Source organism: Zeugodacus cucurbitae, chromosome 3 (genome assembly GCF_028554725.1).
Source record: "Zeugodacus cucurbitae isolate PBARC_wt_2022May chromosome 3, idZeuCucr1.2, whole genome shotgun sequence".
NCBI classification, from domain to species: Eukaryota; Metazoa; Arthropoda; class Insecta; order Diptera; family Tephritidae; genus Zeugodacus; species Zeugodacus cucurbitae.
Genome location: NC_071668.1, coordinates 4,935,383 through 4,962,255, shown reverse-complemented (window position 1 = coordinate 4,962,255; position 26,873 = coordinate 4,935,383). Strand labels below are relative to the sequence as shown.

The 26,873-nt window shown below is 29.9% G+C and overlaps 2 protein-coding genes across 2 annotated transcripts; one reads left to right on the top strand and one right to left on the bottom strand.

The window, feature by feature from the left end:
* Positions 1 to 262: 262 nt before the first annotated feature.
* On the top strand, positions 263 to 10,998 carry LOC105214162 (uncharacterized; the record flags this gene model as incomplete). The annotated part of the gene is made up of 7 exons (XM_029041621.2): positions 263 to 476; positions 1,494 to 2,651; positions 5,315 to 5,435; positions 7,457 to 7,617; positions 7,746 to 7,853; positions 7,924 to 8,118; positions 8,196 to 10,998. Coding segments are annotated over 7 exons (2,094 nt in total), but the record flags the coding sequence as incomplete, so codon positions are not given.
* On the bottom strand, positions 6,342 to 7,298 carry LOC105214161 (uncharacterized). The gene is made up of 2 exons (XM_011187414.3): positions 6,947 to 7,298; positions 6,342 to 6,869 (listed from the first exon to the last, which is right to left on the bottom strand). The coding sequence occupies exons 1-2, from the start codon at positions 7,046 to 7,048 to the stop codon at positions 6,591 to 6,593; spliced, it is 381 nt and encodes a 126-aa protein (XP_011185716.1). The 5' UTR covers positions 7,049 to 7,298; the 3' UTR covers positions 6,342 to 6,590.
* Positions 10,999 to 26,873: the final 15,875 nt, after the last annotated feature.

Sequence of the window (26,873 nt, the reverse complement as noted above, 5' to 3'; positions counted from 1 at the left end):
CATTTCTTGTGGATTATGAAACGAAACGAAACGAAACCACCAAACCAAACCAAACCAAATCAAATCGAACAAAACGAAACGAAACGAAACGAAATGATGTCCCAACTAAATGGCGAATTTTCAAATGCTGAAACACGCAATCTTTTTTTTTGCGTTTCTATCACATGACATGCAATGTAACAACAACTACGCGTAACAACAACAACAATTTACATAAATATAATATGCACATACAACAACAACGATATGTGTGTGCTCATGAAATGTCAACACAGATTTGGCAGATTTCGACTATGAGACAGCGATTTATTATGGCGATTCAAATGTGAATATTGGCGAGCCATTCTCAATCACATGCATAGTCCCCTTGGCCGAACCCATATTTTGGCTAAAAGATGGCGAGCCAATAACGCGACACAATCTACGCCACGGACGCGATGAGCACTCCTACACGCTGTCGGAGAGTGCCATTGAGGGTGAGTATAACCATGCTGTGGGTGTTTTTAGGCATTTTTGGTTCTAGTTCAAAATTAGCTGTGTGTAGACCGCGAAGCGCCAATTTAAATGATTTCAATATTATTCCAAAGATTAAGATTTACGTTTTTTTTTCTAGATCTAGCAAAGTAGTACCATAGTCACTTAAAAAAATCGAAGTTTTCAGTGCAGTTTTTGCTCGCTAATGTCTGTAGCCTTTAGTGTGTGTGGTTTCAATGTTCAAAGGGTGAATCAAAAACTAGCGAATAATCTGAGCTTGGATCAAACTCCATGGAAATAACAAAAATCGCCACGAGATCGCGGTTAAAGTAATTACTTCTCTGGTTTTAATGTATTTCTTTAATTTTTCAATATGTTTTTCTGAGGCATTTTTGTATTTAACTGTGGTTAAGTGTATAGAAATACTTATGAATAATAAAAATTGCAAAAATTGCAATTTTCGCTTCAATGTGACCTTTTCGTCGATCATTTTTTTTGTATTGTCATATAAGATTATAAGATTTAAAAACTAACAAACTGCATAATCGATATAAATTCTAGAAATCATGAGTTTCGAAAACCGGTTCATACAACTTTTAGAGGAACTCTATTTTCGGATTCGTTTCGTTCATTAACTCGCTCAACGAAATCTGACAATGGATCGTTCAAAAATCTCTTACAATGGATCATTGACAAATCTATGCACCGCCATTTTTATACGATTTTTTTATGCATAAGTCTCGATTTTGGTTTTTTTCGACCGGTTACTTTTTGATTCACCTGGCACACATTACCATTTATTTTCCAAATCAATTGAAAATATTACAGCGTAGTTTTTAAATAATTTTTTTTTTGTTGACCCAACCCCCACCACCCTCAAAATTAGTTGTATTCTGTTTAGGTATAGTTTTGAAAACGAAAAATGATTTGTGTCTTTAGAAAAGAAAAATTTAGCTAAAAAGTAAACTCAACACCAAATTTAAATCTTTTCTCTAAAACTCCAACTTTCCACACTCAAGGTGAGAAACACAAAATCGAGGCGCATCTTTCCGTGCGTCACGCACTGAAAGTGCACGAGGGTCAGTACAAGTGCAACAATTTGCACACAAGCTACCATATGTTGCACGTACGCAGCGCCAATGAGGCGCCAACACATCCACAAACGTATACACCGTTTGTGGTAACAGCGGGTGGTGTCGGCGGCGGCGGTGACAGTGACGGTGGCCATCTGTCGACGCTCTCGGCCTACGAAACGATACACGATCTGACACCCAGTTCGGCGGATGATATTTTCACGCGCATTTGGGAGCCACACATGGAGGTGGACGTATCGCCGGCCATGCCACTGCCAACACAAACTACCACAACAACAACAACACACCGGCGACAGCATCATCATCATCACCAACAGCACGAGCAGCAGCAGCAACAACAAAGGCCACAACTGAAAACAACGAAACTGGACGAGCAACACAAACTGATTTATATAAACGCTACAAACTTCGATGGTAATCCATCCTTAACGCTGCCGGATAGCAGCGGCGAAGGCGCCAGCATAGGCAGTGAACTGGACACAGGCCTTATCAATCTGGAGTATATGACGCCGCCAAAAAAGTACGGTGAATTAACAACGGCGCCCAGTCGCGGCTTTGGGAGTGGTGGCGGTGGTGGTGCGAACACCAAATATCCACCAATGCCGAACTTCCCACCACCACGCACAACAATGCTATCCACCACAGTAGCGCCAGTCGCGCAATTTTTCACACCTCCACATCATCATGTGGAGCATCACGGTCACGGGATCACTGCCAGCAATAGCAATAACATGAACATGAATAGCAATCCTTTGACGACACACGGCTATCAACTGGTCGAAACACAATCCACATTTCCGCTGCAAACAGCCGCGCCAAACTACCAACAACCGACACAAATGTTCACGCCACAACAAATTGGTGTGCAAACGATGATGCCAATGGATGTTTACCAGCAGCAACAACAACAACAACAGCAGCAGCAGCGCAATCAACTGCAAACCTATCCACCGCATCAGTTTATAAATCAGCAGCAGCAGCAACAACAACGACATTCAATAGCTGGTGTGACCGCGGTTACGACGGGCACATCTTTGTCACCACAACCCACACGCATGGCACAAGTGCCACCAATCCGCAAGGGTGAGCCTTAACCATTTAGCTTTTATCGCTAAAAGTACAAAAACAAAAAATAAATGAAAAAACAAAAAAAAAATATAAGTATATATAAAAACAAGATTGAATATAAAACTCAGTTAAAACGAACGCATCAACGCATTTCAGTCTCAATCTCAGTCTCAGTGTTCACTTGCTTTCACAAACGTCATCACAATCAATCCACCCCCCACCACAACCACTACCAAACAGTGCCATCTCTCTTCGCCCATCGTTCCATCGTGCCCATGGATACGAATTTGAAATTGGTTCTCATCTTTATCACTTAAACTTTCGAATGTTTCGTTTTATATATTCATTTTTTTCAACTTTTCTATTTAAATTTGAAAATGTTTTTTAATGTGGTTGTTTCGTTGTTTTGTTGTTTGTTTTTTGTATATGGTTTTATAAGCCGTTAATTTTTCTTTCTCCTTCGCTATTGCTTGTGCGCCTCTATTCTTTTTTCTTATTTAATTACTAAGCAAACTTACTCGTTCTGATTATCACTCTATTGTTGTTATGAAAACTTAGCAATATTATAAATATTTAGGTAAACAACATTATGCTCATCGCTATATCGCAGTTTATTATTAAAATCTGAAAATAACCAACAAAAGCTTTGTAATTGTACGTATAAACATTTGCTTTGCTTAAAACGTGCGATCTATTAAAAATATATTTGAAAATCGAAAAAATATAATATTTTATTGTTAATTAACGCTTTAGGAAAATGAAGGAAGAGGACTTGTGTAACATCTAAATTGGATCTGTATTTAATAAAAAGGATTTTAGCAGCTTCTAGCGAAAGCTTAAACATATTGGAAATACTATTTATGAAGTGTGTGTATAGGAATATTCATCTCAATTAAAGACAGTTGACACCCTGTGTTTATAATTGAACTCAATTAGTCAATGCAAATTTCACCAGGATATAAATACTTATTTTCTAATGAAAACTAAACTGAAAAAAATAACTAAAAAATATTTTTTTTTAATGAAGGGTCTTCTGGAAATCATTACACTATGTAAAAAATAGAAATATTTTATTTGAAAATTTTAGAAACTTTATGAAAATCATTAGGTTATATAAAAAATATAAATATTTTCATTGAAAAATTGCTAAATCTTTTGAAAATCATTACATTATGCCACGGACCTTATAAAAAAATATAGAATTTATGCCATATATATAGTTATTGAGGAGCAATATCACATATCATTTTGAGGTTAGCATACATTTACCGTTAAAACAAGAGTTGGCTGAAATTCGCTTCATCACCAATAGGCAAAGTTTGCAGCTATTTACACAATTACTCGCTAGTGCCATCAATTGTATGATTAATCGCATAATAATGCGCTCGGTTTTGATTAGACAAAACTAAAATAAAACAAAACGAAAGTTTATATAACCTCATTTTTTCACTGACGCCACAAAGTAAAGAAATATGTATGTACAGCCCAAAACACACAAAAACAAAAACAAAAACCAAATTACTACAAATATAAAGTATTTCCGAAATTATGTGATTTCAGGCCAAGTTTGAACCATAAAAGTGTCTTTAAAATTCTGTGCCAGCCGCCATATACTATTATATACAGACATACACACATACCAACGTATTTATTAGCAGTCATTTATTCGCAACTTATTCAATAAACTCGTCGAAAGTGATATCATCATCACCATCACCACCACTATGACATAATGTCTACATACAACAACAACAACAACAACAATACAAATAACTGCAAGCAGTATGCTTACTCATATTACATATGTATGTAGCATGGTTAGCAACAAAAAAAATGTCAATATTCACAAATACATACATACATACATACATATTTACATATCTGTATATTTGTATATAGCCGTGCACAGATTCATAGCCAAAATTTGAACTATATCAATGAGCAAGTGCAAATTTTCGTTAACAAAAACGCTCAAAAAATGCTTACATATTTCCATTAACTATGTACTTTCTTCTTTTATTTTATTTTTTTATTTTAATTTTATTTTTATTTTTGCTGAAAATTACAAAATCGTTTACAAAACACACTTCTTAAGCACACATTTATTTTTATGTAATAAAACAATATTCTCACATCAACTTCGATCACACACACTATCTAACTAACTATATAATATCATGCCGTTCTCGTTATACTCGTCTATATGTATATGTAAATGTAGTGTTATTACGCTTTTACTATTTTATTTTCCACCAATTTCCCCCAATACTATGTGTAAGTTAATGTATTTTGTTAAACTATTTTAATTATTTGCTAGTGCCGATTTCTTTGATTATTTATTTTAACTTTTCTACTTATGTATTTATGGTAATTATTCTTTCTTTTCTTCTAAGTAAACTATGTATAAATATAATTTTAATTTATTATTATTTTTTATTTATTATTTTTTTTTTTAATATACATAATTTATAAATCATAACATTTTCTTAGTGAAAATAAAAAAAAATTTAAGCACAACATTAAATTCATTTACCATCGATGAGTTTATGATGTATTTAATGGATATTTAATGGAAAACCATAATTTATATTTTCTTTATGCATATACATACATACGTATACGTATGTAGTTAAATATATCAATGGCAATAATTTCATATTCGCACAATTCTCTTACAGATACTGAATTTTTGGTGCCAAACTATGATAATGCAGAACATCAGTTAAAAGTATATGAAATCAGATCACCTCTAGTACTTAGCTGTAACATAACCAAAGCTGGTGATTATGTACTGAAATGGTAAGTGTCGAAATTTATTTAGTATTATTTAAAAAAAAAAAAATAAATAAAAAATAGTTTGGTAAAATTTAAAGTGTATAAATAAAATTAATTTTCACATAACCTCAAATATTTTTTTTTTAATTTTAACAATAAAGTTACCAAAAACGTTTGCACTTGATACAATTTCTATTACGCACACAATTTTTATTAAATTATATTAAACACGCTAGGCGTTGCTAAAAGTTACTATATTTATTATATAACATAAGTCCAATAAAATTGTCTCGAAGAACATTCTTCAACTCTTTCAGTATCGCGAAGTGTTTAAAAACCATTTGTATGGTCTCAAGAGAGCGTCGAGTTTATAAAGTTTCGTTCGATTTGATGATATGATTCGATATTAAATTTGCTTCGTTAATAGTCGTTTTACACAGTAGCTAATTGCTCAATTAGCCGGTCTCTGCTCGATTAAAACGCTGATTAAGTTCGATTTACCATACAAAATAAAAATCTGCATTGATTTTTAATTGAATTTGAATCCGTTTGAAAATGAAATGCAACTCTGCGACAAAGACCGTATTTGGAATTATATATACGTTCTTCGTCTGCATGCTAATGAAACTTATCAACTTCTTATGCAAAGCAAAAACAAAAATGTATAACAGCTAATCGTTTACCTAGTAGCCGGCAGTGTGAAGGGCAAAAACTGGTTTCTCAATCAAAATTTTAATTGTTCAATTATTTTGGCCACATTTCTTCATTTAAAAACAAAAATAATCAAAAAGTATATAAGCAAGGTTCAGTGAACAATTTTACGATTATTCAAATAGTACTGAGCGCTTTAAAACTCAATTTCTGCCTAAGCTCAATGTCTTTGGTGCCACTAAAATTATACTACCTCTAACTCATTAAAATTAAAAAAAGATTTCTCACACTTATTCAGTTATTTTTTCTCTATATTTATACGAGTTTTATCAGAAAAATATGTTTTGTTTTTTTGTAAACATTATCATAATTTTCTCAAAATATACATGGATATATATAGAAACACCGTAGACAATCTTACATAGAGAGTGAGAGAGAGACGAGACACATCAAGATACAAAATTTCAAATTATTCATTATTAATTGGGCGTTTTTTTTTGTTTTTGCCTTTTTTTTCAAAAAAATGGCTTAACGTCGACGTCGACGTCGTGAGCCACGTCGGCTCCGACTGCGACTACGACTTGCACGTCTTCTACGCCGCCTACCGCCACGATCCTCCATTTCGCCATTATCCTTGTTATCATCCTTATTGGTTTCAGCTTCCGGATCACTACACTCCTCACCCGTTATGGTTTCCAAGTCAACAGGCGCCGCATAGTATTTGCGATTGGAGCGCTGTATATAGCCGTAACGTACGCCGCCATTCAATGTCTCTTGCACTGATTCTTTCACATCATTGGGATGAACCTGCATGGAAAATTTAATTCAAATTCTTAAGCAAAAAAAAAAAATAAATAAATATCAGTTTGCGAATCGCTACTTACGCCAGCTGTGTCGGCGATATGTGTCACAATTCTCATGACCGTTGCGGGTTCTTCCAGAGTTTGCAAAGCCTGCAATATTAATTGCCCATTTTGATTGGCCATTCTCTGTGGTAATGCAGGCACATACGTTTCGAAATCCCGAAATGACCAGCGGTTTGGTCAATATCAAATTGTCAAAATTTTCGCTCCGCTTATGCAACGCCTCTATGCCAATTCAAATGAATTTTTTGAAGATTTTTACCACAGCTTTCGATGTGAACGTAGAATTTGTATCTTTTGCTATATTTTCTATATGACAAAGAAAAATCGTTTTGCATACGATGAATTTTTTTTTGAATAAAAGTTTTTTTTTGAAGTTTTCTGAAATAACCCGTACAGTTTACTCGATTCTGCTTTAAGTCTTGTAAGCAGCAATTTGTTTTGGTCCAAGTGTTTATACTACATGCCAATGCATATTATTAACGGTTAATTTACGCTAACATTACCTCATTTCTTTTACAATTTTTCCAGGGAGAAAAACGGTACGGATGTTGCGAAAGTCAAAGAACTTGCTGGACGTTATAGAATTATTGCGGCCGAGAGAAAGTTCATTATTGACCGAACAGATGTCGCCGATGATGGTCTCTACAGTTGTGTAGCCGATGATCAGAAGAAAGATTTTAATGTAGTTGGTAAGTAAAAGAGAGGGAGAGAGAGAGAGAGAGAGAGAGAGAGAGAGAGAGAGAGATGAGACTTTATATTCGTTAAAAATGGAATTTCTTATTTGTTTCATTACTTGAATTGATTTTTCGTCCTGTAGCTCGCGTTATTGTACGAGTGCCTTCGAATACCGGTGTTGTAGAGGGTGAGAAATTGTCAATTGTCTGCACATCTATTGGTACAGACCCACAATTGTCCTGGAAGATTGGTATGTTGCCTGCTTAACTGCAAATACTTTATTTGACTTTCTTTTGAACTTTGTTGGATTTCTTGCGCAGGTAATTTGACACTCTCAAACAGCACAGGACGTTATTTTTTGAAACCCGATGATAATCAAGTGAAAAACGCAATTTTGTCTATTGAAAATGTCAGCCTTAATGATAGAGGCGAATATATATGCATTGGACGTAATGACGCCAATGAGTATGCCGGCTATGATAAGGCTAGTGATATGTCATATGTTCGTGTTAAGGGTGAGTTAACTTGCCGTTACTTTACATATTATTTACATACATATTTATGACAATTGCTTTTCATTTGCACACCGCAGGCAAACTCGCCGCCTTATGGCCTTTCCTGGGTATCTGCGCCGAAGTACTGATCCTCTGTGCGATCATTCTTATCTACGAAAAGCGACGCAACAAGAGTGAATTGGAAGAAAGCGATACAGATCCACAAGATCAGTAAGTTTTGTAGAAACAATGAATGAAAGAAAGAACAACAACAACAACCACCACCACCACCACAATTAAACCAGCTACCATCAAAACCACCAACCCACATATGTACATACAAAACAAGTATAAACAGACATGTAGTTGTGTTAGCAGTGTTACAAAATCAAACCAAAAGCCAACCAGTTAAAACGCTACATGTATGTACAACAACAACAACAACAGACAGATAGTTAGTGGTGTAAAGATTCTTTTTTTTTTTTGTTTTTAATTCACAAGCAATCAAACACACACAATTTACACTACCATTTTTTGAGTTGAGACACAGAACAACAACAACAACAACAATTAAAAATATAAATTAAAACAACAGTTCTTAAGTTTGTGCTAATCGAAGGCAGGTACCCTGTACAGTTATATACGCAGAATATACTTATGTACTTTAAATAAATAGTAAAATAAAATAATCGGACATTCAGACGCAACAACAACAACAACAAACAAACAAACAAGACAACACAACACATTACAATGGACATATGGAAAATGTCGTTTGTCACAAAAGCAACATATTCTTTTTTTTGGTTCTATTTCGTACGTTTATTTTTGTGTTAGTCGCTAAACTGACGCGCTAGTCGAACGCAATAAGTCGACGAGCGTTGAACGTAATTTGGCGTTTGTTAATCACTAGTTTATAAGCGTAAAGTTAAAGTCACGTGTAATGCCGTAATCTAACGGTTATAACTTAACAAATGCGTTTACACATTGCTACGCGCTGCTCGTTTAGTTCTAAAAGGATTTCTCCTTCCGTAGTGTTATTATGTCCAATATTTCTTTTGTGAGAGGCGTACATGTTTTTCGTGTGTAAACTTAAATACAAGACGTTGAGGAGAGGAAGTACGAAATCAATTTAATAAACGTTATATATATAAAATATGAAACTTAGCGAGAAGAAAGAAGAGAAAAAATTTAGTTAACAAATTTAAAGCTGATTTACTTAATTGTAAATTAAATTGTATAATAAAAAAAAGTATGTAATTTCCGCAATGCAAAAATTGCATGAATTTTTCTCTTTTTGATACGTACAAAAAGGAAGAAGCGCTAGTAATAACCACTTAAGTTCTTTAAAATCTAAGTTACAAACAACAACAACCAAACAAACAAATACACTTAACAGAAGTCATAGACACACAAGCATACTATATAGTATATACGCTACATATTAATTACACACACACATTTGCAGTTGAAAAAAGAGAGACTTAATACATTTTGACAATGCAGTTCTCAGTCTAAAACACACACATTTTTTTGTTGAAATTTTTTCGTTTGTTTGTTATAATACTAGAAGGCACACGCAATTTTGCTTAGCAGATAAATACACGTTGAAAATAAATTGAAGAAATTCTACACACAAATATGTATTGCTGTAGCTGATATATGATTACTGATTACTTTATCAGTACTTTGTGCTTAATTTATAATTTTGTGTACTAGTTTTGTAATAAATCAGATTTTTGATTTCAATTTTGTTTGAATTTCACTCACATGTAGTTGTGTTTTTGCTATTTCTCTTTTTTTTTTGTTTGTTTGTAATAAATTAAAGTAATTAGCAAGAAAAGTTCATGACTTTTGTTTGTTTTTGTAATGCAGTGGTAAATGTAGAATGCAAATCATGCGTCATAAATATGAAATGAAAGAGTGTTAATTTTGTTTTAAGTACTTATTGCTTAATTTTTAAACACGTTTACACTTTTTATGATTATTATTTTCTAAATATATATAGATATGTATACGCAAACGTAATGAAAATGCAAATGCAAACAGAAAACAGAAACTGTTACTGTATGCTGCTGTAGCAAGCATAAGCAACTGAAAAGTAATTATGCAAATAAAAATTCAAAAAAAAACAACAACTATTGAGCGGAGTTTAATGATTTTGTGCAGACTCAGTAGTTTAACTATATAAAAAAAAATAAAAATCATTCATTCAACACTTTCGAAATGCATTTGTATATTATATTGTTGCATATGTTGCTACTGCGCAGCTGCAGCATAGTTAAAAAGCAAGAAAAACAAGAAAAATTCGTTTGTGTTTCAAGTTTTGTATTTTCAATTAAATTCTTAAATAAAATACCAATAAACATTCTAATAATTCAGTAATGGCGGCAGTATACTCAATTTTATTATGATTATTCTTACAATTATTCATATTATTATTATTTGAACTTATTGGAGTTATCGTGCAACGTCTTCGTATGCTTTTTCAGTGAAAATGAAGTAATCGAAGAAACAGTTGAAAATACAGAAACATTTGAAATTGATGATGAACCAGTCAAAATAATCAGATTACATTCAGACTCATACTATAAGAGACATAGAAAGAATGTTAATGCAAATACATACGATACGACAAGTAATCGTAAACAAAATACCGGAAATGACGGGCAAGATAATCATGCAAATGACAATGGTAATCGTGGCAGTAATGTCACTGGTAATCAAGCCAATAATAGCAATGGTAATCGTGTCAGTAATGGCAATGGTAATCGTGTCAGTAATGTCAATGGTAATCATGTCAGTAATGACAATGATAATCATGTCAGTAATGACAATGGTAATCGTGTCAGTAATGTCAATGGTAATCATGGTCATGCGAATGATAATCAAGCTCGTAATGATGTTGATAAAAACAAAAAAATGGATTAAACAAAAGCCAACAACAAATCAATACGTTTCGTTTCCACTTTTTGTTTACGTCTGTATATGTTTATAGTATGTACTCGTATGTATTAAATAATATTTTCGGCGCTTTAATGTACTCTACTTGATTTTTTTTTTGGCGGAATTCTTAATTTCTTAATTAATAATTATGATTATGCTAATTTTTTACAAATAAAATTTTACATATATGTATATCCAACGGGCCTGTTATGTTAATATTATTTATTATTTTCACGAGCATTATACGATATATTTTCTCTTTAATTTAGTAAAGGTAAAAATTTAGAATGAAACTGTCAATTTCATTTTGGAGAAATTAAAAAAAAAATAAATAAAATATAAAAAATCATATTTTGCGTTTTTATTTATTTTTGATTTATATGGGTTTGTATAGATTTTATTGATTTGGTTTTGTTACACATATTTATGTTTTTTATATATTATTTAATGCAAGTTTTATTATTAAATTTTTTTTATATTTTATTTAATGCAAATTGTTTTATAATACAAATTATACTATTAAATTTTATTTTATTTTTTCAAAAACTGTGTATATTTCAGCCGTTTTAATATGTATTTACTCATGCATTGGTACTCAACTATATAAAAAAATATATATGAAGTTGCTGTATTTTCACTAAAATAAAACAAATTTATTTATAATTCATTTGAAAATAAAATTTCACATAACACCATTTAAAACAATATTGCAAATTTAATTTATTTTTAGTTTCTACAAATTACCATATTTTTCGTGTATTTTTATATTATTTTTTTTTTTTAATTTTTTTTTTTTAATTTTTTTTATTTAAATTTTTTTTATTTAAATTTTTTTTATTATTTTTTTTTATTATTTTTTATTGAAACTCTTTATTTATATCAGTATGAAGCAGAAAACATGCATGTAAATTGAAAATTTATAATTTTCCACTTGTGTACTTCTAGTGTAATGTATAGAACTTGTGCTGCATTGTAATTGATTAGAAAAATATTAAAATTACCCTTTTTTCTATTTATCTACAAAATTCTTTTCCCTAAATCATGGCAAATAAATTATTAAAAAAAAAATATATATATATAAACCAACCAACCGTCCGTCACATCCAACCCAACAACAAATGTGCTGCTTGTAATTGCAATTAAACCCCAACGTGGAATGTGTGTAGTTGATAAACGTGATGCAAGCGTCGAGTAAAAGCATAAATTTTAAACAGAATTGATTTAACGAATAAACAAATTAATCAATAAAAGAGAAAAGAGAAAAGAAAAACAAAATGACACAACTCCAAGCGTTAACCATCACCGACATCAACAGCATATAACCAATAAGTATCACCAGCACATGTACCACCAACGCCACCAACCATCAAAAATCCATCAATGTTATATCACTAACCCAACCAACCAACCAACAAACCAAATTAACCGACCAACCAATAAACCAACTAACCATCAACCAATTGACCAACGATTAACCTATAGCTGAATGTTTTACATACCATGCATACGCGTATGTATGTATGTGTGCATTTTCTTAGTTTTACCAAATTTACGATGAGCATATGGCGTAAATTAGTTTGTTAAATTTAAGAAAAATGTTGTTCAAGCATTTGTTTGTTGTATTGTTAAGAATGTAATGGAATTTATTATTTATTGATATTGATAAAAACAGAAATTTGTTTAAGAAACTTAGTTGCACTTGCGTGTACACTAGTGTAGAGTTGGAAAATATTACAAGCAGAAGAAGAAGAAGAAGCATTTTTCGTTCACTTATTTACCCAAACAGTATTTATTGTTAACAAAAAAATATTGCGCAAGGCGCAAGGCGGACCGTTTTGTTTAACTTAAATTTTTTTATTAAATAAAAATACATTTTTACCAAATAATTTATTTTATGTTTCCAAAGCGCAGATATCCGATATTTAACAAGTTCGTTTTCATTCCAGTTGTTTTGAAAGTGTTTACTTCGCATTGCGATTTTGATGATTTCAAGATGATAGATAATGATGCAATAACCTATCATTAGAGTTCGAAATGTTACGCTCGTAAGGACTATATTGATTCTTGGATTTATAAAGGTGGTGATCCTTGTCGAGGTTTCCTACTTTTTTAAACAAAAAACACAGAAAATTCAAATGTAATGAGGGATCTTTATTATCATTCGAAAGAACCTCTTTTGGAATTTACCTCTTTCAAATGTTGGCTGCGGCTACGTTGTAGATGGTTCAACCGTTGAGTCCAATCTTCGATGACTCGTTCGAGCATTTCGTCTGGTAACTGGCGTATGACATGCGTAATGTTTTGCTTCAAGACCTGAAGCGAAGCGGTATTGTCCGCATAGAGTTTAGACTTTACTTATCCCACAGGAAAAAGTCTACCGGTGTGATATCAAATGATCTTGGTGACCAATCGACCGGCCCAAAACGTGCAATTATCTGCTCATCGAAATGTTATCTCAATAAATCCATTGATTGATGAGATGTGTGGGAAGTTACGACGCCGTCTTGTTGAAACCAAATGTCGCCGAGATCACGAACTTCAATTTCAGGCGTTATAAAGATCGCTATTGACGATCGCGGTGACGTTCTCACCGGCATCATTTCTCAAGAAATATGGACCGATGGTTCCACCGGCAATTTGTAAACGTAGTTCAGGCGTAAGTCTTTCCATGAAAATAAAATGAAATGCTAAACAATGCTGAACAAAAATAACATGAAAGGTTGCCACGGCTCACATGTGATCTGTCAAAAGAAGGCTATTGAAAAAATTATCTATACTTGGATTACCCTTCATGAGTATTGTGTTCAAAAACTAATGGTAAAATTTAGTAAAATTTAAAGTTTCACGGGGTCAAATATGAAAATTACCGTTATTTTTTTAGCTCACTTAGTAGATCTAAAATATATATATTTTAGAGGCATTTCAAAGCAACTGATGCACTTGGAGGCAATTTGTTTACTCAAGAAGGATTTTATTCGAATCTTAAACCTTTTTATCGAAACTTTTTAGATTTTCGAAAATAAATTTTTAACAATTTGTTACAACAAATTGCAAATTAATTCGATTAAACTTTTTAATCTTACTTTTAAATTGTTTTTGCAGTAATTCTAGTTTAATTATATCGAATATCAAAAAATATATATTTTTATTTTCAAATATATATTTATTATTATTTTTATTTCGTTTATTTGTATTTTGTTTAACTTTAGAGCATATTTTGTCCGCTTTCTTGGCAACAGCCTGCTTTAAAGATCCAAATAGTTTTTAAAAGCATTTAGTTAACATTTGATATTTTTGTTTTTTAATATTTTTTATTTTATTTTTATTTATTTATTATTATTATTATTATTATTATTATTATTTAAAAAAACTCCCTCCGCCTTAAGCACCAGCGAAAAATGTTTCATGCGCAATTGTAGGTAAAAACCCTTACTCCCCCCTTACCCCTACCCTTTGGGCAAAACTACCCACAAGGCAAAGTTAAAAATTAACAAAATTATGATTAAGCAGTCGTAAACTAACTCACTGACTCACTCACCTATGAACCTATAGTGTGTTGAAAGAGCATACATAACACAATGATACAAGTAAAATTATTATGTATAAATAGTTATAAAACAAATTAATCGTACTTTTAAGCTAAACTTAAAGATTTTTGCAAATTTCCTTCAGCCTAATATATACAAAAACTACCTTGAATACCTACATACTTACATACATACCTACTAAAACATACTCACAAAAATACAAAATTTAAAAATAATAAAAATTAAAATAATTAAAAATAAAAAAAATTAAAAATAAAAAAATAAAAAATAAAAACAAAAACAAAAACAAAAATGAAAATGAAAATGAAAAATAAAAGAGTTTGAGCAAGTAAGTTTGTTATTACACTAAAAGATCACTTATTTATTATAATTACAGGAAGAAGAAGAGGAGAAATTATGATTAGATTTCCTAGAAATTATACAGACATACATAATGAATGTATGACTCACACCCACACACTCACTGTTGCAATCGTCAAGCTTAGAACAATTCCGAACAAATCCAAATCTAAAACAAAAACGCGTGTGTAACGAGTACGAGCATTAGCATATAGAAAACTTACAACAACAACTACTACTACTACAACAACAAACAACAAAAAACATAAGAACAACACGACAACAACAACAAGAAGAAGATGAAAATGATGATGATAATGAAGAAGAAGAAGAAGATGTTGAAATCAATTGTTTTATTGTGTATTGTAGTACCTAAATGTGTATTCGAAGCCGAAAGTGATAAAATTCCCAACAAAAAAACAAAAACAAATATATAACTAATTGCGAAAATTAGATAACAACAAAATGCGAAAATGCAAAAAAAGAGCGAAAGACACACGTCTACTGAGCGCGCTGAGAAAAACAAAAACAAAACAAAGATTTCTTGCAAAGCATGAATGAGTTGAAGATTTGTTGCGAAACCATACGAAGCAATCGTTTAAAACTGAAGAACTGTAAAACTTAACGCAAAAGACCTGACGAATTGACGAAGGCGGACGTCGTTACTCGCGCAGAAAACTTTGCGCCACGAGTTGGGCGCAGAGTGGCGAAAATGTTTTCATAAATTATGAAAAGTAAATAAATAAAATATGTTTAAACAAAGAAAAAAAAAAAAAACCTAAAACAAAAACAATTAAAATATTAAAATTTAATGCAAAGAAAGAATTAAAAAAAAAACCAAAAAATTTACATATAAAGTGTGAGCAAATAAATAATTATGAAGATTTTGTAATACAAATGTAAAAGAAAAACTGCGAAAAAATTGATTAATTGACAATTATTGACAACAACTTGGAGAGTTAATTCAATATTTACTAATTTTATGGTGCAAACTGTTGAATTGTATAATTTAAATAGTGAAAAAACAAAACAAATTTAATATAAAATTGTAATTACAAAATATATAATTTATGTATTAACCAATTAGTTAATTAGCATGTGGGCAAATTAAAAATTGGCGTTGGCGTGTTGGCATCCATTAGTTACAAATTGAAAAAGAAAAAATAAATATCATGTTGCAGGTTATGTACGTACGGCGTTTTTAATTTGCCCCCACCCAATGTATATGTTTAAGAAAAACTGCCAAAACTTTAAAAGTTCCGGACAGTTTTGTCGGTTAACAAATAAATAAAACAGAAAACTAGGCTACAACATAAGTAAGTTAATAATGTAATAATTATTAAAAAATAAAAAATAATAATATTAATAACAATAACAATAGTATTGAAAATTTGAAATTGATAATTAAAACGCACTTTGATTTAAAGCAGAGCTTATGTGAATAAATATTAAAAATTATGAAAGTTGAAATGTTTTTTAGTTTTTGAATTTTTTTTTTTTTTTGTTATTAGTGGCCAAAATTTACGAAAATAAGAAACCCATTGCAAAAATCAATTTATGCGGCGAAGTTTGATGCGGGTTTACCTATTCAGAGCATAGTTTAGTGTTTTCCAAACAAAACGTTAGAAATCAGAAACACAAACGCGAGTCACATGTGCCCTTTTGTTACACCCAGCTACTTTTTAAAACTACTAGTGGCGGTTGTAGCCAAAATTTGAGCGATAAATTAAAAAAAAAATTTATTTTAATATTTTTCACAAAAAAAATCAATAATATTTTTCGAAAATATTAAAAAAAATATTCAAAAAATATTTTTCAAAAAATACTAATTTCGAAAAAATTTAAAAACAAAACATTTTTCAAAAAAAATTCAAAAATATTTTTCAAAAAATAATTTCGAAAAAATTTGCAAAAAATAATTTTTCGAAAAAAAATTCCAAAAATATTAAAAAATATTTTTCAAAAACATTTTTCAAAAAAAAAATTCAGAAAAATTTTCAAAAATTATTTTAGTATTTTTATATTAAAAAATTTAAAAAATATCTATCAAAAAAATGTTCAAAAAAAATTCAAAAATATTTGTTAAAAACATTTTTCAAAAAAATATTAAAAAAAAAAATTCAAAATTCATTTAAAAAAAATTTCAAAAATATTTTTCAAAAAATAATTTCGAAAAAATATTTAAAAACAAAACATTTTTCAAAAAAAAAATTTCAAAAAAAAATGTTCAATAATATTTTCGAAAACATTTTTCTAAAAATAATTTCGAAAAAAATTTAAAAACAAAACATTTTTCAAAAAAAAAAAAATTCAAAAAAAAATGTTCAATAATATTTTCGAAAACATTTTTCTAAAAATAATTTCGAAAAAAATTTAAAAACAAAACATTTTTCAAAAAAAAAATCAAAAATATTTTTCAAAAACAAAAAATAACTTCGAAAAAATGTAAAAAGAAAAATATTTTCAAAAATAAAATTCAAAACTATTTTTCAAAAAATAATTTCGAAAACATTTTCAAAAATAAATTTCTCTAAAAAAAATTTAAAAATATTTTTCAAACGAAATTTTTCAAAAACATTTAAAAAAATTTCAAAAATTATTTCCGTTAATTTTTTTTGTTTAAGAAATTCAGACCTTTTGGCTACAACACCGCTTAAACAGGACTCAGCCATTTCCGCTAAAGAAAAACACTGTTTTTATAGCAGATCAAATCAAATTTGTTGAAAATAAAATAACCTAAAAAAATAATACATGCCCCATAGAAAAAAAGTAAAATTAACATGTAGTTAGGTGATTTCACCGTAAACTTCGTAGAAGAAGTATATAGGCGCTTGTTAGCGTCTACAAATTGTTGAATATTGATTATTAATTAGTGCTTCTACGAGTAGTTACGCGATTTTTCTCCAACTACTTATATACGGATAACTACAACAAGTCGTAGTAAATTCGATTCGAAATACTCGTCAAACAATTTATAGGTGTGTGTAAATTGTAGTTAAATCATATATAAGACTATGGTCGAAGAAGATTCCGATAATTTAAATAAATTTTGCCCTTTCGGACCGTCCGAAGAATTAGAAATAACAAAAACAAAGTTAACTAAACCAAGCACTCGAAAATTCGGACGTCTGAATGTGTTTTTTTTTTTATTTATGTAGACACGATGCCATTCTTTTTAGCAACTCTATTGACTCGTATATGGAGAGTAACCTTCGAGCACGCTTTCGGTCTGCTGTTCACCTATACAGCTATCCCAGTAACTTCAACAAATGTTAACATGCAGTTTGCAAATTACTTTATTTAATAAATTATTCTAATTTCATGCACTTTTTAGCGGTAGTTAGAATAAAAGCTCCAATGAAAGCTTTGAAAGCTGCAAAGTTCGGTCCGTCTGTCTGTGTATTGCGATGAAAGCTTTTAGACAGGTGAAAAAGTTAGAAAAAGACAGTAAAGCTATGTCCGTCTGTCTGTGTATTGTGGTGAAAGCTTCTAGGCACATAAAAAGTGAAAGTTTTTTTTTAAAGAAGCAAGGCTCTGTCCGTCTGTCTATGTACTGATGTGAAAGCTTCTTACTGCATGAAAAGTGAAAACTATTAGGAAAAGCAGCACAGCTCTGACCGTCTGTTTGTAGACTAAGGTTGAAACCACATGAAAAGTGAAAGCTTTTTGGAAACAGTAAAGCTTTGCAAGTCTGTTTATGTACTGAGGTGAAAGCTTCCAGTCAGTCTGTATATTGAGGTGAAAGCTTCCTATCAGTCTGTATATTGAGCTGAAAGCTTCCAGCCGCGTGAAAAGTGAAAGCTTATTAGCATTATTGTTACTACTATTATCCTTTTTTACAAACTATGTGCCCATTTTTCTAAATATTCTTTTACATACATGTGTGTATATTAGCTATAATTAATGTAGACATACAAATAAAAAATCACTGTTAAAGGTGCCACCAAATTGTTCCTTCTATTCTATCCACACATATTTGTTTGTAAATAAAATAAATTTAAAAAAAAAACTATTATTAAATAATAACAACACACTTGCAAACATAAATGAAAGTATAATGATTAAAACAGCAACAAAAAAAAAGAAAAAACAAAGTGAACATTTTTTACAACGAAATTAAAATTTGGAAATTGAAGATTTAACTTTTATTTAACGTGAAAATTATAAAAACAAAAACAATGTTATTATTTTCAATTCTAAAATTGGTTATAATGAGTGTATTTACAATTAGTGGAAAGAAACTAAAAGTTTGTTGTATTAAAAATATATAAAAAATGACAAAGCTGCGTTAAACTATTTGACTATTTGAGCCACACATGTGAGACACGCGTATGTACAGTTACGTATATATATATTTCAGTTGAAAATGAATTCCAAAATACTTCCGTTCCGTTAAAGCGAAAGCTTTTTACTAGAGCTTTTGATTTAATTAACTATGTTCCAATAATGAACCGTTAAAGTGAAAGTTTTTTACTCGAGCTTTTAATTCAGTTAAGTATGTTCCAATGATTAACCGTTAAAGTGAAAGCTTTTTACTTGAGCTTTTAATTCAGTTAAGTATGTTGCAATGATGAATCGTTAAAGCGAAAGCTTTTGCTCGAGGTTTTGATTTAATTTATTATATTCCAATTATGAACTGTTAAAGTAAAAGCTTTCACTCGAGCTTTTAATTCAGTTAAGTATGTTGCAATGACGAACCGTTAAAGTGAAAGCTATTGCTCGAGGTTTTGATTTAATTTATTATATTCCAATTATGAACTGTTAAAGTAAAAGCTTTTCACTCGAGCTTTTAATTCAGTTAAGTATGTTGCAATGATGAACCGTTAAAGTGAAAGCTATTGCTCGAGGTTTTGATTTAATTTATTATATTCCAATTATGAACTGTTAAAGTAAAAGCTTTTCACTCGAGCTTTTAATTCAGTTAAGTATGTTTCAATGATGAACCGTTAAAGTGAAAGCTTTAGCTCGAGCTTTTAATTTCGAAAGAGAGCTTAAAAGCTTGTGCACTTTAAAACCCAAAATTTAAATGGACCCAAATGATAATTATTGATGTGTTCCTATTGTTATTGTTTTTTTTCGACTCGTGATCATGCTGTACTGCCATGTACTTTTAAGGGTTAATGAATAGCGGACATCTACTGTCATGGAACTCACATTTCAAAATTTTAAAATCTTCTATTTTCGAGAGTTTTTCTTAATATATGATATATATATATATACCTGTATATATGTATATCTATACGTGAGTGTTTTTTCAAAAGCTCAAAATGGTCTAAAATTTCAACGCGAACGTATGAATGCAGGTGGAACAGATGTTAGCTAATTTGTATTTGTAATATTGATGTCGGGGGCAATGAGCGTCTAAAACTTTGTTCAACCCAAACTTCTGCCTTATAATTTATAATAAAATGAAAATAAAAGATATGAATACGAGTAAATAAATAAAAAAATGAGAATTGAAATAAAAAAATGTGTTAATTAAAAATATACAAGTAGGAAAGATTCACTATATACATATACATAAATTAGTATGTATAATTTGTTGTAAATTGAATAAAAAAAAATACGTTGATTTAGTTCAAGTGTAAAATTGCATAAACATAAATACATACATATAACTTTATATGCGTATGCTAAATTAATTTACTGTTAGAAATCTAATTATTATTATTATTTTTTTTTTGGACTTGGCAAAACACTCCTGCTTAACGGATGGTGGCCAATTGAACTCAAATTTATATTTCATAGAAAACTTAAACATTTGAACTTTCCGATAATGTAAATTCAAAAAACGTGTAGATACATAAATTTTCCCACTTAAAAAAACTAAAATATTGAAATTTAGCATAGAATATTGATAATACTCAAAAACAAGCGGTAATGTTGTAAGTAAAGACATATATTTTTAATTAGGCATAAGCATGATTTTGAAGTGAGAGGAGGAGGAGTAAATTAAATAGAAATTTACACACATAGTAACAAACATGACATATGTAGAAGACATGACATAGCACACACGCAGTCATTACATGACATACAAACTACATACTTGTGAACATCACACTCAAAATCATCAAATTCATTTCAAATAAAATCTGCATTAGCAGAAGCGTGTTTCATACTGGTTTTTGTATTAAAAAAAAATTATAAATAAAACAACAACAACAAACATAGTACCATAGTACACCTTTGGGCAAAATATCATATACCAGCTTTATGCAGATCGTCATACTCATATGTTTAATTAAATAGCGAAAAAAAATTAAAGAAAGTTTTTTAAAAACTTTAAAGGCAAACAGACTTACTAAACTAACATACATACAAACATACCCACATACATACATACATATATAAAAACTATGCAATTTAAAGTTGAAGTCATTTAAAAAAAAAAGTTAAAATAATTTAAGTAAATTAGTGAAATAAATTGATAAAGTTAATGCTTACTACATACTACGGGTAATAAACTTATAAAAAGATAAATAAATAAATTACAACAACACACATATACTACAAACATAATTTACATGCATACAAGAGAACACAATAAGAACAACCAACCGAACGATAGGCAGGCAGAATAAATACTCATCTAGTATAATATTAAATTTGTTAGGAGACATAAATACAAACACACGCAGGCATGCATAGTTTCAACGACAACCACAACAACAAGAAACATATACTGCTATGTTGACCAAAAAAAAAGAAAATCAGAGCAAATTGTATAGAAAATAACGAAAAAAAAAACATTTACATTTAGTATTATTAAATAAATTGAATAAAAAAAATAAAATAAATTAAAGAAAAAAAATCAAACTAAGCATAATATATGCAAGGAGATCAAGCGTTTTTAATATAGTAATGCAAATACATACATACAAACATACATACATAAAAGCATAGAACAAATAAATAAATAAAATATAAAAAAACTACTCCAAATGTCTTCAAAAAAATGTTAGGAAACATAAACTGAATGAACAAAATGCATAACGGGTCTGGGCGTTGCGAATTTTTGAAAGCCGAAAAGCGCGAAAAGTTCATAATTAACTGAATTTGAAGTGTGAAAATTGCGCATGAAAATACTCAAAATATACATACATACAAACGTGTTATTTTAAATGAGACACACACCGCGTTATTGTAGAACCAAAAACTCTGCGAACAGTCGCAAGCGATTAAATTATGCAAAATTAACACAGAAAATTAAAAAAAAAAAATTAAACAAAAATGAAAAAAAAACTGCAGTGCATCCACACACATACTTAATTACGCTTTTGAATTGTTACACAAACAAACAGTTATAATTAACAAAATATATTTGTATTGTACATACTACATATATATGTATATGTAAATGAACCATGGCTTCAGCGAAAAGCGCGCAGAAGTGCAAAACGAAGATACTTCAAAAAAAATATATCTACTTGCACGCAATACATACAAATACATAAATGAGTTTAAATAATAATAATAATAATAATAACTGAATGTTTGTAAAAGTGCTAAAAGCTGTTTGGGAGGCGTTGAGGGGGCACTTGATTTTTTTGGGTGAATTTTTTATATTTATATTTTAATTAAAAATATACTCAAAAAGTTTAATATATACTCAACAAGAACATACATACATAGTCAGTTCTTACTTCAGATCCAGATATATATTTTCTGCAATTACAACAATTTTTTCATTAAAATTTTAATTAGTTTTGTCACGATCATACCTTTTCCTGCAGCTTCTTCAAAATTGAATCTAAAGTATTTCTCTCTATACTCTTGGGTCTCTTGTTGATTTTATAATTGCTTGCTGAATCAGTCTATCGTTCTATCGATATCTATCACCTCGAGAAATTTCATTGGAACCCAGATAAAACTGATTGAGCAACGTTTGAGAATTCCGACACAATCTTGGTCTCAATGCAATCAAACGAAAAATAAATATTGAGTAAAACCAATGAGACACTTTCAAGGGAGATTTAATTCATTATCATTCGATAGAAGGGACTGTAGGAGTTTGGTGGGAATACTCACAGGCCACTGTCTGGTGGCGGCACATGCCTACAAAATAGGACTTACAGATCGAGATGACTGCAGGAAATGTCAAGAGCAAGGTGCAATAGAAACAATGAAGCATCTCCTGAGCACCTGCCCTGGGGGCCTCACAATATGAGAATCTGTAAAAGGTATCGAAAGTAAAGCCACAAAAACTTTAAAAATTCGCGTCAAGCAGAGGCATCCTCGTGGACAACGTGACGGCACTCCCTCTACTACCGCTAAGGCCATAACTGGTCTATGTAGGGCTTATTTGCCTACCAGTATAACCTAAACTAACCTAATTCATTAACTCCAGTTTTGTGTTGTTTGAAGCTTAAGAGGTTACATCTAGTTAAGAGCCCAAAAATTATCCTAAAAATTTGTACAAATATTATGGTAACTTTGAAGAGTTTTTGAATAATTTTTTATTTGTAAAAATAACGGATTTTTGAAGCGGCTATAGCAGATCGCCAGGAACCCCTCTCAAAAACGGCGTTTTGCGATGACCACAATATGTATCTCTAAAGTGGATCATTTGAAATAAAAAAATCAAACGGATTTCGTTAAAGTAATTTATAATCTTGTCATTAATCGAAGGAATCCGTAAAACAATATTTTTTGACAAAATGGCTGCTTTTTAGAATAATTTTGGTACAATTTTGGCCTTAAATTGTGTATAAAAAAAAAAAACAATTTTTAATTAATTTACTGCTGGACGGTTAAATATTGTATTGATGGAAGTGAGGACGACTTTAGTAAGCTATAACTATCTAGAGTTTACGTTAAAACACCAAATTACATTGTTTGCTTCTTCGTTAGATCTCAAAACACATCTTTAGATATTTTTGCATATTTTTCTTCAATATTTGACCACGAGTTTGTTTTCAAATCAATAAGTTTAAAACAGTTCAGGTATGTGTGGAATTGAAAAATTGATTATCAATTTCAAAAAGTTAATGCTTCGAGGTATACGTAGTTTGTGAGATATTTATTTCTGATTGATGGAAATCAACTTTCCGTGTTCAAATTTCTGCAATTCCGTCTAAAAGCAGCGATTTCGAAGATAAATATAAGCATGAAAGTAAAAATACTATATTCTTCGATTTAATCAGATAGAGTAGTCGTATGGCAACAGTCAAATATTATTCCGACTATATTTAAAAAATCCATTTTATTACTTTAAATGAGTTTATTATTCACCTACATAGCTACAAGTGGGCATTATCAAAGTGTCAATAGTAATGCTTTAAATATCTTATCAAAACACTTCAGTCATAACGGCATATACTTACGTCAGTACTACAATTACTTAAAGCGTATTCGAAAATCGATTTCGTAATCATATTGACAACGTTTGCTTATATACTTAATGAGTACATACATATACTTCGTACAAATGTATATAAGTGTAATAATCTACATATGAATATACTTATAATAAATATGTATGTATTTAATATTCTTATAAATGTTCGTAAATGTTAAATGAACTCGATTTATGAAATTTAAGAGTGTTTTTTTTTTTTTTTGTTATTATTATCGCTTTTACGGCCTAATGAAAGGAGAAGTGACCTTGTTTGCATACAAATTTGGAACATTATTATAGGTTAACTGAATTTTGGAAAATATTTATGATAAATAAATGAATGAAATAAAAAATAATAATTAATTCAAATATTAAATTAAATAATAAAATTAATAATTAAAATATTAAATTAAATAATCTGAAATTATTATTTTTTATTATTTCTTTATGTCAACCAAAAAATCTAGTCCCCCAATTCATAACCTCCGACAAAGGAACGCAACATTTTTGAACCAGTGATGTGTTCATTAACCTAATACAACAACAACAACAATACACTTATTGTACTTAACTAAAGTGAATTATAATATAAATAAAAATTAGAAGAACAAAAGCAGAAAATTAAACAAATTGCAGCAAAAATGCAAAAATTTTGAAATTTGACTCAGCCGGGAGAGAGAGAACCTAAAAATCATTTTAGTTGCCGCTTTTTGGTAATGAGACCACCTCTAGATTTTAGATAACTACTCTTACATAATACCTACATACTTTATACTAACAACAAGTGCAACTTTACTGTAAAATATTAACCCCAAACACACAGACACATACACTATATATGTATATATATACATGGATGTACATGTATGTATGTATATATATACTAACTATCTTACTATCTAGATAATTATGTTTGTAGCACCAAATATGCAGCTTTGATTTTTTCGAATTTTTGAATTTTCGAACTTTTTGAAAATTGCAAAAAATGCAAATTAAAACTAAAAACAACAACAACTATATTTGTATTGTTGTAGCGTAACTACTTTATTATGTATTATGATTATTATGATTATTGTACTATTAACAACACTTGCTAGCATTAAACTATTGTACTCTTAACTAAGTATTATTGTAAATTCGTGCGACAGACAGACATGCAGACACACGCTGCTACACTAGCATACACACACACACACACACATACATATGTACATACTACATACATAATTATATAACGATATGCAAAGTGGAGATGGATGATCCATGTATTGTTAAATTTTTACCGCAAATTAATTACTGTTAAGTGTGATCATGGCCACACACACACACACACACACACACACAAACACTAACACTAAAGTAACACACTTACATACACACTCACTTATATATACTAAATCCATTGCTAGTTACTGAGTATGAAGTGAAGAAAGTGAAAAAAACACTAACTCATCCCATCATTGCAAATGCATAAATATATATAACCTATAGGCGAGTACATTATAAATTTAACTAAAACTTATGTAAAATGTTATTTACACAAAATTCAACACAAAACTGAGTAAAATAATAACAACAACAAAAAAACAAAGCGTTTAGTCTAAAATGCAATGCAATAAAAAGTGGTGAAATTAAAAAAAATATTAAAATTAAAATAAATGAGTAAAAGACATTATAAAATGAAATGTATTATACTTAAGAGAGTTCCATAATTAAATAGGTCCACAAGCTATACATACATACATACATATATACATAGAAGAAGTGTCACAATAACTGCTGATTGTAGTTGATGATTTATACCTTTCCCTAGAGCACACGCCTCCAAAACACCTAACTAAACCGATTTCAGAGAAAAAATAAATAAACAAAAAATAAAAATAAAAATTATTAAAAAAAAATTAAAATAGAAACAAAAAATTAAAAATAATTAGAAAAAACTAACCGTTAATAGTCTAATAAATTAGCAGATTTAAACTAATTAAAAAAACGAAATCGAAAATATTGCAAATGCAGCTGAAAATGAATTGCAATGTACGCTGTAAGTTTAGCAACAAATAAAGAAAATTAAAAATAAAAATAAAATAAAAAAAAACTGTGAATTAAGTATGTAATTAAAAAAAGAACACAAGGCCCACACACAAATAAGTTAGAACGACTTTAACTAGAGTATTAAAATGCCTGATGTGAGAATAACTGAGAAAATTGTGTAAAATTTACATGCAAACATACAACAACAACAACAAGACTAGCGAAAACGGGCGATGTGACAAAAATAAGACGACATTTTAACAACAACAACAACAACAACGGTTACAATAAACTCAACACAGTTGTGCGCAGTGTATTCAACAATAATTGTATAACAACAGTTCGAAAAAAAAACAATAATAATAACAACAACAACAACAACCACAGACACAAACATTATTTATGAATATTGGAAGATATTGGCACAACAACACTTACACATGTATATTCCTTACAGTTTGAAAAAAAAAAATAAAAAAAAAAATCCAAAAACAATAACAAAAAATTAAAAAAAATCATCTCCCGTAAATACGAACAATAAGACCGTTAAATAAAATAATATTATAGTTTAT